The sequence below is a fragment of the Penaeus japonicus genome, unplaced genomic scaffold (assembly GCF_977035675.1).
Source record: "Penaeus japonicus unplaced genomic scaffold, GWHDUDI00000001_assembly GWHDUDI00000039, whole genome shotgun sequence".
Taxonomy (NCBI): Eukaryota; Metazoa; Arthropoda; class Malacostraca; order Decapoda; family Penaeidae; genus Penaeus; species Penaeus japonicus.
Genome location: NW_028234441.1, coordinates 22,382,683 through 22,397,682, shown reverse-complemented (window position 1 = coordinate 22,397,682; position 15,000 = coordinate 22,382,683). Strand labels below are relative to the sequence as shown.

Below are 15,000 nucleotides of genomic sequence, written 5' to 3'. Positions count from 1 at the left end.
AAAGTAAACAACCAGAGACACCAAACAAGAAAAAGTAAACAACAATTGGCACCAAAGAATAAAAAGTAAACAACCAGAGGCACCAAAGAAGAAAAAAGTAATGTGATTCCGACACCATACGGAAGCGGGAAAAGCACTTTCGACACCATACGGAAAATCCTGAAGCGCTTTCGACACCATAGGAAACAACAAAACCTTTTTCGGCACCATAAGATGAAAGGAAAGGAGATGGGAAATCTTCTAATAGGAAGGGAGATGGAGAGACAAAGATGGCGTGCGTGACAGAAAGAGGGAAGACGGAGGAAGGGAAGGAGGGAGGGTGGGAGATAGAGACAAACAAAAGGGAAGGTGGGAGAGAGAGGGAGAGGGAGAAGGAGGAACAGACATAAGACAGAAAGTGACAGAGTGTGAGAGCGAGAGAGAGAGGGAGAGGGAGAGGGGGAGGGAGAGGGAGAGGGAGAGGGAGAGGGAGAGGGAGAGGGAGAGGGAGAGGGAGAGGGAGAGGGAGAGGGAGAGAGAGAGAGAGAGAGAGAGAGAGAGAGAGAGAGAGAGAGAGAGAGAGAGAGAGAGAGAGAGAGAGAGAGAGAGAGAGAGTGAGTGAGTGAGTGAGTGAGTGAGTGAGTGAGAGTGAGAGTGAGAGTGAGAGAGAGAGAGAGAGAGAGAGAGAGACAGACAGACAGAGAGCTGGAGAGTCCATGAAAGAGAGAGACAGACAAACATCGAGAGAAAACGGTTAGGGCAAAAAAAATAGCAGAGACAGAGAGAGAAAGGGACAGAAGTTAAGAAGGAAGGTTAGAAAGAGAAAGAGTGCGAGAGAAAGGGTGAGATAGAGAGAAAAGAGAGACAGAGGCAGAGATTAAAAGGGACAGACAGAAAGAGAGAGACATGGGAGGGGGAGAAAGTGAGAGTGAGAGAGAGAGAGAGAGAGAGAGAGAGAGAGAGAGAGAGAGAGAGAGAGAGAGAGAGAGAGAGAGAGAGAGAGAGAGAGAGAGAGAGAGAGAGAGAGAGAGAGAGAGAGAGAGAGAGAGAGAGAGAGAGAGAGAGAGAGAGAGAGAGAGAAAGAAAGAAATAGAAAGAAAGAAAAGAACAAGATAACACCAGTCCATCCTTTCATTCTTCAGTCTCGTTAACCCTTCGTCCAGAATTTTCCTTCCGGATGCAGAAAGATTAAGAGAAAGATAAGCAGATAAGATCGAAATTCCATTACCTATGCAAGCCAAAAGCAAACCACGGATTAAGCCCCTGGTCGTCCCTTAAATGTTGCATGGGTGAAAGCAAATAGACAGAGATATAGATAGATATATGCCCCATGCCTCCATATGCTATGCCCACCGATTCAGCTTACTTTCCCCATGCCTCATCTCATGCATGGGCAGAAGCAATTAGAAGGATATTAATGCAAGCCGAAGATAAACCCATGACCCATGCATGCTTGACCTCTCACCCCATTATTTCAATCCACTCTGTTCACCCATTATACCCCCTTGACATTGTGGTTCTTAGCCTACCCATTTAACCCATCTTGAGCAATCCTGTGCAACCCCCCCCCCCCGCCCCCCATTTCAAATTCAATATTTATCCCGTTTCAAGACCCTATTTTCACTAACCCCTCCTCTTCCCTATGCTTGCTACATGGGCGGGGGCAAACAGACAGAGAAACAGAAACCCCCATACTTACCCCATTTCAACCCATTCTAAAAGCACTCTAATAGTACATGGTACATGGGCGGAGGCAGAGAGACCGAAGCACAGACAGACAAGCCAGAAACCCCACATAAGTCTCAACCCGCCCTCTCTATTCCACCCCATTCTCCATTCCACCCCCTTCCCCATTCCACCCTCTTCCCCATTCTACCCCCTTCCGTATTCCATCCCCTTCCGCATTCCACCCTCTTCCCCATTCTACCTCTTCCCCATTCTACCCCCTTCCCCATTCCACCCTCTTCCCCATTCCATCCTCTTCCCAATTCCATCCCTGCCCTATTCCACCCCTTCCCTATTCCACCCTTTACAGCATTCCACCCCCTTCCCCATTCCACCCTCTTCCCCACTCCACCCCCTTCCGTATTCCACCCCCTTCCCCATTCCACCCTCTTCCCCACTCCACCCCCTTCCGTATTCCACCCTCTTCCCCACTCCACCCTTCCCCATTCCACCCTCTTCCCCACTACACCCTCTTCCCCATTCCACCCCTTCCCTATTCCACCCTCTTCCCCACTCCACCCCCTTCCATATTCCACCCTCTTCCTCAATCCACCCCCTTCCCTATTCCGCCCCTTCCCTATTCCACCCTTTACAGCATTCCACCCTCTTCCTCATTCAACCCCATTCCCCACTCCACCCTTCCCCACTCCACCCTTTACAGCATTCCACCCCTTCCCCATTCCACCCCTTCCCCATTCTACTCCCTTCCCCACTCCACCCTTCCCCATTCCACCCCCTTCCGCATTCCACCCTCTTCCCCATTCCACCCTTCCCCATTCCACCCTCTACCCAATTCCACCCTTCCCCATTCACCAACCATTCCTTACCTGCTGTGTGGGCGAGTGTTCTCCCTCCGTCGTGTCGGAGACGGAGCCGACCTCCGACTCGGCGACCGAGTTGTACCTCGAGTCGCGGTGTCTGGAGCCCAGGAGGTCGCGCTTGATGCTCTGGCTCTCGGGCGACTCCCTGCTGATGTCGGAGAGCGTGGAGGTGCTGGGGAAGCCGCCGTGGACGCTGCTGCAGGGGAAGAAGAAGGTGTTCTCGGCCCGACAGCCCGCGGGGGAGATGGGCGAGTAGATCGGGGGGGCGCTGGAGGGCGTCGCCGGGGAGAAGACGGGGGGTGAGAGGTGGTCGGGGGAGACGAGGTCGGAGGCGAGGGCGGGCAGGTCGGCTGCGGGCGTGCTGGAGCGCACAGACCTCGAGACCTGCAGGTTGTGGGGCGGGCCTACCCCCGGCAGGGTGGTGGGCGTGGCTATGTCCCCGACGCCGCCCATCTTCGCGGGTGCAGTCCCCCCCACGTGCACCTTCAGCCCCGCCTCTTCCCGCCCACTTGATGACGTCACGATGGGTTCCGAGAGAGACATGGTCGCCAACATTGGGGTTGCCTGGAGGGGGAGGAGGGGGAGGGGAGATAAGAGGAGGGTAATGGCGAGGTAATGGAAGTGAGACACACATGACCGCATGCGAAACGCACACGCTCGTTTGGGAGGTGCACATGAATAGATGTACCTACTCTTATTTTTATACACACATACATACATATATATACATATATATACATATATATATATATATATATATATATATATATATTATATAATATATATATATATATGTATGGTTATATATTTGTATATATTTATATATATATATATATATATATATATATTATAGTATATATATATATATATATATACACACACACAACACACACACACACAACACACACACACACACATCATATATATATATATATAGATCTATATAGTATATATATATATATATATATATAGATATATATATATATACAGATTATAGATATATATATATACACATGTGTATGTATATGTACATGTACATGTGTATGTGTGTATGTGTGTATGGTATGTATATATTATATATATACTTATATATATATATATATACATATATATATATATATATGTATGTATGTATACATATATATATTTATTTGAATATATATATTCATACATATGTAAACAGATGTGTGTGCGTGTGTGTGTGTGTGTGTGTGTGTGTGTGTGTGTGAGTGTGTGTGTGGTGTGTGGGTTGTATATATATATATATATATATATTATATATTATTGTATTAATATATATATTTATATATATATATATATATATATATATCATATCATCACGTCACAACCCAAAATAAGGGTAAGCTCAGCTCTAGACACAAGAAGTCAAAACTACAACAATATAACTTCTAACTAAGTCAAACCTATAAATATATAACTATATATATAAATATTATTAAAAATATATAAAATATAAATAAAATATATTAAATATCACACACCCACACCACAAACACCCCCACACAGACACACAACACACACACACAAAAACCCCTTATATATATATATATATATAGATATTTATATAAATATATATATATATGAATACACGACACACCCCCGCCAGACCATGATAGCCAACATAACGGATGTTACCCACACACACATCCACCACCCTCGAACTCCACGCACCCGCGAGCCTCCTCCCGCCCCTCACATACTACCTCCCCGCCCTCCAACCGGGGGGGGGGGGGGGGGGGTGGGGGGGGGGGGGGGGGGGGGGGGGGGGGGGGGGGGGGGGGGGGGGGACTCTTCCTTCTACAGCAATAATGCCCCGAAACATCATAAATCCTAAACCCCCCACAATAAAACAATCCGCCTCCAAAGACCCACACGCGTGTAACCAGCAGAGAAGCAACCTACTTCAAGATCAACCAAAGCCCGTTGTCATCAATAACTCCCACATCAACATCACAGCATTCTTTTCAGGCAGTCCAGCCAGCTGCTCATCATCAACACCATCTGAAGCACGCGGAAGGAATGACCTCGGTCGCACCCGCAACCCTGTAACAACCTCCACCACCACCAACCCCGGCGACGCCACCAGCCTACGACCACCAACGTTCACCAGGAGCCGAGCCACCACCACGCTCCACCGACCTCCCCTTCAATAACCTTAACCCCCACGGCGGGTCAACCTTACCACCACCATCACCACACCGCACCTCATACACACTCCACAATGAAACACCACAACCTCACTCCAAGACACACCACCAACTAGCGACCACCACAACGGTCCCTAACACCACCAACTCCACAAGACGCACAACAACTCACCACCACCACCACCACAACCACCAGCGCCCACCATGCCCCCCCCACTCCCCCTCACAATACAGACACTAAAGTAACATCTTAAACGAACAAGCGACACACCAACCACCTCCAACACCGCCAATACGGGCACAACCGAACACACACCACCCGCGGCCCCCCCACCGACCAACGACCGCGCACACTCACAACTAAACCACACCATCGACCGACCCCCCCAGTAAATCAACCAGCGGCTCCCACGAACGGCAGCCCTAACATCGAGGCCAAACACACAAATCCCGTTCACCTACAATCTCGATAAACTACACTAGTCGACTGTTCCTCATCACCCGAACAACACCCACAACACCACCACCCGGACCGCATCCCACCTACGTGGGACCCACGCACCCACCCACGCACCAACAGTCACCCCACAACACCACCCTCACCCCCATCAACAACCCCACACTCCTCACCCCAGCGAAATCAGCCTCCACCACCACCAGCAACCAGGCTAAAGGTGACCAGCCACAGTAATAACATCTGCAGGCTTCAAGCAGGCTAGTACAAGAAATCCACATCAAAATCCTCCTCCAGCAATCAACCAGCAAGCCACCAGACAGCCTCCTCCACAACCAGGCGCACCACAACACCCCCTCAACAAGCACCTCAAACCGCCAGCAGCCGGATCTGCGAGCATGCATCACAGCTTCATCACCACCACCAACACAGGCCAGGTCATCCAGCACAAGGGACCACCACCACGCGAACCAATATCACAAGCACAATCCCAGCACCCCCATCCCCACAAAAAACAATTCACTAACACAACGTACCACAAAATTCCGACCTCTGTCAATCACCACCACGCATCCTACTCCAGGGCTGCTCCCGCACACCACCCACACCCACACACCCACCACCTTCGAGCCCAGCCCAAACCACCACTCCACCACCACCACCCATCACCACCACCACTACCACCATCCATCCTCCTACGACACACCAGACACCACAACCATACACTTACTCCTCCACATCCACCACAACCAACGAAAACCATCACTACCTGTCACCACCACCCAGCTCCACCACCAACAGCAAGACTACCACAACAACGCACGGCACCACACACCACAGTCCGATCAGGTCGAGTCTCATAATCATCTACCAGCTGGATCAATCATCACCGGCTGCACCACACACCAGACAACACACCCATACTCCCCCACCCAACGAAACAACACATAAACAGGTGCAAAATTCACTAGCACCTAAAAAAAACAATGAACTCCCTAAACAAAACCCCACAAAACATCCCTACTGCTGTGTTGATCACCGACCCGCGTCCACCGCCCAGTTGGCAATCAAAAGAGGTTAGTGCCCGTGACCCAAATACTTTTCTGTCAACATACACACTGGGAAACTCGAATGACGTCACTTTTGTCGTTTCACTTTTCTTTTCTTCCTGTTTCGCCTCTAAGACCTTCCTCCCTCCTTCTTCCTCCCACCTTCCTTCCTTCACCTTGTTCCTCCTGACCCAGTGGCCGATTTTGGAGTGTTTGTTTTGGCGCTGGAAGGAGGTAAGGTGCTTCTTTGTGTTGGGAAAATTAGGGTGTTCCGTTTTCGTTTTGGAAGGAGGGTGGGGGGGGGGAGGAAGGGGAGTTAGTGTGAAACATTTTTTTTTTTATTTGTCTGTTTGATTCTGTCGTTTTCTTCCGTTTTTGTTTCTCTTTGTTTCTCTTTGTATATCTAAGCCAATTCATTCTCGCTCTTGATTTTGAATATAATTTGGATTTGATTTCTCTCTCTCCTTTTCCTTCTCCCGTTCCCTCCCCCACCCCCCACCCCTTTAACTCTACCTCTACCTCTACATCTACATCTACCTCTATTTCTCCTTCTCCCTAATCTCTCTCTCTCCTCTCCCTCTTTCCCTCCCTTTCTCCTTACCTTTCGGAATTTGATTACTTGGTCCAAATATTTTCCTCTTTCAACATCCTCGGTTTCTAATATCCGTATCAAATAAAATAAAAATATGTATATTTATTGCGAGCGCTTCCTTACCTCTTTTTCTTTCGGCAAATATATCCTGCTTTATTTTTTTAATTAAAAGAGGATTAAGAAAAAACGAAACCAAAAAATCTCCCGGAAGCGCGTGTTCCGTGAGGCTAACGGAAATCAAGATGGCGCCTTCAGTTCTACTTCCTCTCCCTCTCTCTCTCTCTGTAACAAACATTCACTCCGTCCCTCCATCCCTCCCTCCGAATTTCTCTCTTCTCTCTTCTTCCCCTCCTTTCTCCTTTCTCCCTCCCTTTCTATCTCCCTCCATTTTCCTCTTCATCTCCATCTTCTCTTTCTCAATTTCTATTTTCCTCTTCATCTCCGTTCACCTCGTTCCTCCCCATTCCATTTCCATTGTTGCCCATCTCTTTTCGTGCGCTACTATCTCGTTTCCGTTCCTCTCTCTCTTCTGATATTATCATGATATTTTTACGTCGCACACGATAAATTGTGTACGTTCGCACACGATGAAAAGCTGAGATTGTGTGTGTGTGTGTGTGTGTGTGTGTGTGTGTGTGTGTGTGTGTGTGTGTGTGTGTGTGTGTGTGTGTGTGTGTGTGTGTGTGTGTGTGTGTGTGTGTGTGTGTGTGTGTGTGTGTGTGTGTGTGTGTGTGTGTGTGTGCAGCGTGTTTGTCACACAGCCACGCGATCGAAGGAAGTGGAATATTCCATTGATTTTGCGGTTTGGTAAAATAACTGTCCGATTAGTCATCGCTGTTAGAACAGTGACCGGACATTTGCCCTTGCACAAAGGAACCAACAAACCATGTCAAATAGTGTCATACTGCTAAATGGAACAGAAAATTTTACATTTGGAACCATTACTTGGCTTTACATAGAAGATCCCTCTGAACTATATTAACCTAAGATTTTTTTCCCGTTGAAAGGAGGAGTATAAAGAAAATCCATTCCATTATTCTTGTTATTTTTGTTTCGTTGTATGTGGGGATATTGTGACTCTTAACAGGAAGGGTATATATACGCCGTTAAATACTCCTTAAAACAAATAACGAGTTTGTTTAAAACATTACTAAGCATGACACTGCACTAGTCTTTTGTTTTTCTTGGAAGTCGAAAAAAACATGGACTGGTAGTATCACATTAGATACAGGATCCTTCAGATTTCTCTCCTTCCGAATAAACAAAATAATAATCAGTCAAATAAAAGCGATAGACATGACATCCGTTTCATTATTAAGATCCCCTGAAACGAGAGTAAATTTAGTAACTCTAGAAAAGAATTGGCGAAATATTTTATATTCACGATCTCTTTACGGACCCCCCCTCCCCCCCTCCCTTCGCGCAAACCACATGATTTACGCGCCAAAATAAATCATACATAAGAATAAAGGGCGAGAGAGAGAAAGAGGAGTAGAAGGACATGATGATAGGATCAAGTTCGTGAACCCTTGTTGCCCCCCCCCCTCCCGCCCCTCCCCGCCATCAGCATCCCCCTCTCCCCTCTCTTCTCTTACCCTCTTCGCTATCTGTCTGTCTGTCTGTTCCTCTCTCTCTCTCTTTCTCTTTCTCTTTCTCTTTCTCTCTCTCTCTCTCTCTCTCTCTCTCTCTCTCTCTCTCTCTCTTTCTTTCTCTCTCTCTCTCTCTCTCTCTCTCTCTCGCTCTGTCATGTAGTTCTCTTTCTCTATCTCTTCCGCTCTTTCTTTGTTTCTCTTTTCTTTTCTTTCTCTCTTCTCTCTCCCTTTCTCTGTTTCTGATCCCTGTATCCCTGTCTCACCTCTTTTTTTGTTTCTCATTTCTTTTAATTTCTCTCTCTCTCTCTCTCTCTCTCTCTCTCTCTCTCTCTCTCTCTCTCTCTCTCTCTCTCTCTCTCTCTCTCTCTCTCTCTCTCTCTCTCTCTCTGTGTGTGTGTGTCCTTGTCCCTGTCCCTGTTCCTACCCATCTCCCTCCTCTCTCTCCCTCTCCATTCCTTCTTATCCATCTCCCTCTCTCAGCATCCCCCAACTTTCCCCATCCTACCCCCTCCATCTGCTCTCCCGTCTCATTCACCCTCTCCCCATCTCTCCATCCCCCCCCCCCATCCCGAGTGCCAGTAGTGGACGCGTGGTGCCATAGATAAACCTCATGGGGCCAGCGGAGTGACATATGACACTCACGATAGAGAAAAATGGGGAGGGGGGGATTGTGTTTCCTTACCCTCCCCTCACCCCCACTCCCTCCCTCCCTCCTCCCACTCACTCACTCGCTCACTCGCTCCCTTCCTCCCTCCCTCCCTCCCTCCCTCCCTCCCTTCCTCCCTTCCTCCCTCCCTCCCTCCCTCCCTCCAAAACGAAATAAAAATACATGAAACTTTAATAATGATCTATTTCTCTCTAGATCAACATATTTATTATTCTAACTTATTTTCCTACATCTAGAGGCGGTCTTCGGTTCCCATGGCGAGGCAAACACTGTTCATGGTGTTTTTTTTATCACAGGAAGGCGAGGTAGAAAAAAATAAAAAAAATAAAAAAAACTTCTGTTTTGAAATAACACGAAAATGTTATCCATCGAAGTAACATCCTCTTCCGCAGAGAGAGAGAGAGAGAGAGAGAGAGAGAGAGAGAGAGAGAGAGAGAGAGAGAGAGAGAGAGAGAGAGAGAGAGAGAGAGAGAGAGCATAATCCGATATATGCCTATATCTTTTTCCTAGTCGATCACATTACGCTTGGCAAGATTCTCTCATCATTCGTGCTTTAAAAGAGTACACACAAAAAACATATATAAACCACTTTCCACGTCAAATCACTTCCTTCACACAAAAAATGTGACTTGAGCATCGTCTAAGAAGCACTAATCGAATAAACCATCAACAACCAGTAATGATCACAATAAATATAAAGATAATTCAGTATTCCATTTACCATCTCTTCATAACCTCGTAGCCCCTGAACGAAAAATGGCGGGAAAACCGGTGTCGCCATGAGCCACTGCTCTCAACATGTCCGGCAACACGTGTCACGAGGAGGAAAAAAATGACGATCGGGAGCGCGTCTGTCTGTATGTATGTATGTATACCTAAAAGATATATTGTAAAAATTGACTGATTCCAAGAGATCTGTGACTTGTAAATTAATAGAGACGCTTGGGTTATTTATTTACGTCCATCTATACGTGAACGAAAAGTGAAACACGTGAAATAATAGGAAAATAAATGCAAAGTTGTTAGAATTAAAAATGACTTTTAGATATCGAAAATTTTGTATAAACCAATTAAATGTAATACGGTATAACAGTAGATATATAGAAATGATATATGCGAAATAAAACCCAATGATTAAATAAAAATAGCTACGATTAACCCATAATCACAAAAGGATGAAAAAATTGGTTGCTAGTGTAAGTGAGAACCACCCAAGTATGTAGGCCAACAGGTGTGTTTACTTACGGGTGGGCGTCAAGAACACGTGTATATGTGTGTATGTACGTACGTTTGTGTGTGTGTGTTATTTGGGCGTATTGACACGGACGTGGTCAGTCAAGCAGGGGAACTTTCTCGGGGTATTTCGGACGTCCGGCCACCTACGCCCACACACGCCCACCCACTCACCCTATGTCCCTATGCCCTACCCCCATCCCTACCCCTCATACCCACTTTGATGACGTAGGTAGAGGTAGTTAGGCCCGGACATACTCAGTGAGTGAGAATAGGTTGTTGGTTCCTGTGTGCGTGTGTTTTCTCGGTTCGGAAATACGTTTGCATGCATTACCTAGTACGAATGTGAAAAAATAGATTCTCTCTCTCTCGCTCTCGCTCTCGTTCTCGCTCTTGGTCTTGCTCTTGCTCTTGCTTTTGCTCTTGCTCTTGCTCTTGCTCTTGCTCCTGCTCTCGCTCACTCACTCTCACTCTCACTCTCTCACTCTCACTCACTCTTACTCTCACTCTCACTCACTCACTCTCTCTTTCACTCTCACTCTCACTCTCACTCTCACTCTCACTCTCTTCCTCCCGCCCACCCTCTCTTCCACCCTCCCGCACGCCCACCCTCCTTCCCTCCCTCCTGCTATTCTGCTATCCCGCTATCCCCCCTCTTTCTCTCTCCCTCGCCCCCCCCCCCCTTCCTCCCTAACCCTCACCCTACAAAATAAAAAAGATTTAAAAATGATAATCCCCCAAAGTCAAAATAACACAAGTATTTTTCCTGAAAAGATAATAGAAAAAAATAATAACCCAGTGCTATCTAACTTGCCTCGTGTGTTCCATCCTGACTCCGTTTTTTGTCGTGATGGAGTTTTCGATAAGTGTCTAACCTCAGTTTATCACCAAGGGGCAACGAGCGTAAAGTGAGGTCGTTTGGAGTCGCGTATTTACGGTTTCAACTATCTATTTGCTGGTTATTGAAATTCTTAGTTTCCATTTTCTTTATTTTGTTCGTTTTATGTTGTCTTCCGTTTTTTACTCCTCCTTCTTTCCATCCTGTTCTTCTTCCTCTCCTCCTTATTCTTCTCCCCTTCTTCCTCCTTCTTTATCATTATCATTATTCTAAGTATCATTAATAATGTTTTTGTTGTTGCTACCATTATCATTATTATCATCATCATCATTATCATTATTATTAGTATTATCATTATCATTATTATTACTATCATAATTATTATCATTCTTTTTATCATTATTATTATCATTATTATTATCATTATTATTATCGTCATTATTATTATTATGATTATAATTTTTATCATTATTATTATTGCTATCATCATTATTATTATTGCTATCATCATTATTATCCCTACTATTAACCTTACTATCATTATCATTCATATCATATTTATCATCATCATATTAGTATCATTAGTATTACCATCATAATTAGAATTATCATTATTATCATCAATATCATTATCGTTATTATCATCAATATCATTATCATTATTATCATTAACAATATCATTATCGTTATTATCATTAACAATATCATTATCATTATTATCATTAACAATATCATTATCGTTATTATCATAATCGTTGTCATTTTTTCCATGGTCATTATCTGTATCATCATCTTTATTGTTATTGTTGTCATCACTATCTTCAGTTATTATCTCTATGATTATTACTATTTTATGATCATGATGATAATCATTAATAACACATTTTTTAACACTTCTCGCCAGTAAACGTAACGCCCCTGATAGGTTGATCCTGATTCAAAATCAGCCAATCATAACCACGCTAACATGCAACGGTTTTAAACGGACGAACCAGAGAAAAAAAAATAGTAATAACAAAATTCTAATCTAGTGACACCGAAAAAAGGGAGAATTTTCGTAAACACAACATGATCTTACTAAAAATAGATAAATAAAAACAACGAAAGATATAACATTCTCCCGAAATATTGACAAAAAATATACGATAGTCTCCCCCCTAGAGAAAATTTCAAACGAGAAACAAAAGTAACGTGAGATGCGTCGTAAAGAAATGTTGTTATATCTGAGGATATCCTGTGAACACGTGATATATACTGTGCGTGTATCCCATTAACTACTGTGTAGTCTAGTTTTTCTCATTCAGTTATTTTAGCTTTACGTGAAGAGCAAATTATTTTTTATCTTAGGTTATCTTATCCATCGTGGAATAAGTTTAGTATTTGTATTTGTTTTTTCCCGTTTTTTTTTTCTTTTTTCTTTTTTTGTTATTACATCTGCTTGGTCATCTCTTCATGAATTCTTGTCATATTTCTCTCTCTCTCTCTCTCTCTCTCTCTCTCTCTCTCTCTCTCTCTCTCTTTCTATCTATCTTTCTCTATCTATCTATCTCTATCTCTCTCTCAAACTTCCTTCTTCCTGCTCTTCCTGATTTTTCATCAACCTATGTCTCTTCTTTCTCTCTCTCTCTCTCTCTCTCTCTCTCTCTCTCTCTCTCTCTCTCTCTCTCTCTCTCTCTCTCTCTCTCTCTCTCTTTCTTTCTCTTTCCTCTTTCTCTCTCTCTCTCTCTCTCTCTCTCTCTCTCTCTCTCTCTCTCTCTCTCTCTCTCTCTCTCTCTCTCTCTCTCTCCTCCCTCTCTCTCTCTTTCTCTTTCTTTTCCTCTCTCTCTCTCTCTCTCTCTCTCTCTCTCTCTCTCTCTCTCTCTCTCTCTCTCTCTCTCTCCTTCTCCTTCTCCTTCTCCTTCTCCTTCTCCTTCTCCCCCTCTCTCTCTCTCTCCTTCTCCTTCTCCTTCTCCTTCTCCCTCTCTCTCTCTCTCTCTCTCTCTCTCTCTCTCTCTCTCTCTCTCTCTCTCTCTCTCTCTCTCTCTCTCTCTCTCTCTCTCTCTCTCTCTCTCTCTCTCTCTCTCTCTCTCTCTCTCTCTCTCTCTCTCTCTCTCCTTTTCCAAACATCCCCATCCGTTATCTTTCTCTCTGTCCCTCCTTCCTGTCTCTCAGTCTCTCTCGTATTCTCTCTCTCTCTCTCTCACTCTCAACCGGATGTCGCTTCCTCTCCCTTGGGCGGTGGACGTAAAAATATATCACAGGGAGAGAGCGAGCAAGCGAGAGAGAGAGAGAGGGGGGGGGGCATGAGAGGGAGAGAGAGATTGGGGAAGAGAGGGAGAGGGAGAGAGGAGGGAAAGAGAGAGAGAGAGAGAGAGAGAGAGAGAGAGAGAGAGAGAGAGAGAGAGAGAGAGAGAGAGAGAGAGAGAGACAGAAACAGAAACAGAGAGAGAGAGAGAGAGAGACAGACAGAAACAGAGAGAGAGAGAGAGAGAGAGAGAGAGAGAGAGAGAGAGAGAGAGAGAGAGAGAGAGAGAGAGAGAGAGAGAGAGAGAGAGACAGAAACAGAGAGCGAGCATCTTACGGTTTATTCTTCTTGTGTTGATGTCACTTCCCATCATCACAAAAATATATAAACAGCAATGTAAATAAAGAGATTATAGCAACACATACGTGAGAATTTATGCTTCTCACGATTAGCTGTTCTTAATGATGATGATGATGATAATGGTGATGACAATGGTGGTGGTGATGGTAATGATGATGATGAGGATGATGATGAGGAGGATGAAGATAAGGATGAGGATGATAATGATGATGATAATGATAACGATAACGATAACGATAAATGATGATGATGATGATAATGATTGTGATAACCCTACATCACCATCATATATACAAGACCTAAATGTTGCTAACCGCTTACAGTGCATGACCTTATAATCGCGCGACCTAGTTCGGAAATGGCCGAGTCACTTTGGGGTCAAACGAAGCCCAGTAACCATGCTCGATGTGACCTGACCTGACTTGACCTGTGCTGAGAGATAAGTGTGGAATCTCATATATTTGTTGTATTAATGCTATATGTCATAATAATGATGAAATATTGAAATATTTCCCCTTGAATGTTCTGGAATGATCGGATTGGTATAGAGTTTAGGCTATTAATCTAATAAAATCTGATGCGTATAATTAGATATCATATGGTGCGAACATTAAGATAAAAAGGATTTTATATTTGGATCCGGAAAATAAAACAATGGAAATCTTAATATCAAAAGGATTATCATATATCATATGGATTCATCACTAAGAATGGAAACATATCATGTAATATTTTTTAAAAAGGGCATCATAAAATATTCATGCGAATTTATGGGAAAAAAAAATTATGCGTTAATGCAACAAACTAAAGCAACTAAAAACGCTATTTATGCAACAAACAAAATAAAAACGCACATGGCAATCATGCAATCTATCATCATACCATGATTCTAAGAAACAGACATTAAAAAAATATGTCAAAGTGAGTCTAATTTCCGATTTAATAAGAGGAATTGCGCGGTCCAGTGATTTTAAATTCCGTTCCCTTATTTGGCAAAAAATGGAAGATTTCATGTTTAAGTAACATTCTAATGAAAAAAAGACAAATGAAGAACTATCATGCTAATGTAGGTTATTTTGATCGATGGAGAGTCAAATTCTATCTGTGATAGATTATAAATAGCTATACCATCAACAAATTGTATATATATATATATATTTTTCATTTATTACCCTTTGAATAGGTTTAATAATTATATACTGATGTTCCGTTGGGTATGATACAAAAATGTCCGAATTAAAGGTATCTTTCCTTAATAACGTTGGTGGCATTACCATCGCTAATTTTTTTGCACTATA

The 15,000-nt window shown here is 44.0% G+C and overlaps 1 protein-coding gene across 6 annotated transcripts in view; it reads right to left on the bottom strand.

Moving 5' to 3' along the window:
- The window catches only part of LOC122248129 (uncharacterized), a 54,806-nt gene that overhangs the window by 37,556 nt on the left and 2,250 nt on the right, over positions 1 to 15,000 (bottom strand). For all 6 annotated transcript variants that reach the window (XM_086533491.1, XM_086533488.1, XM_043007968.2 and 3 more), the window contains exon 2: positions 2,532 to 3,089. In XM_086533491.1, coding sequence (XP_086389617.1) covers positions 2,532 to 3,080 — 549 coding nt within the window. In that variant the 5' untranslated portion in view covers positions 3,081 to 3,089. The remainder of the gene's footprint in view (positions 1 to 2,531; positions 3,090 to 15,000) is intronic.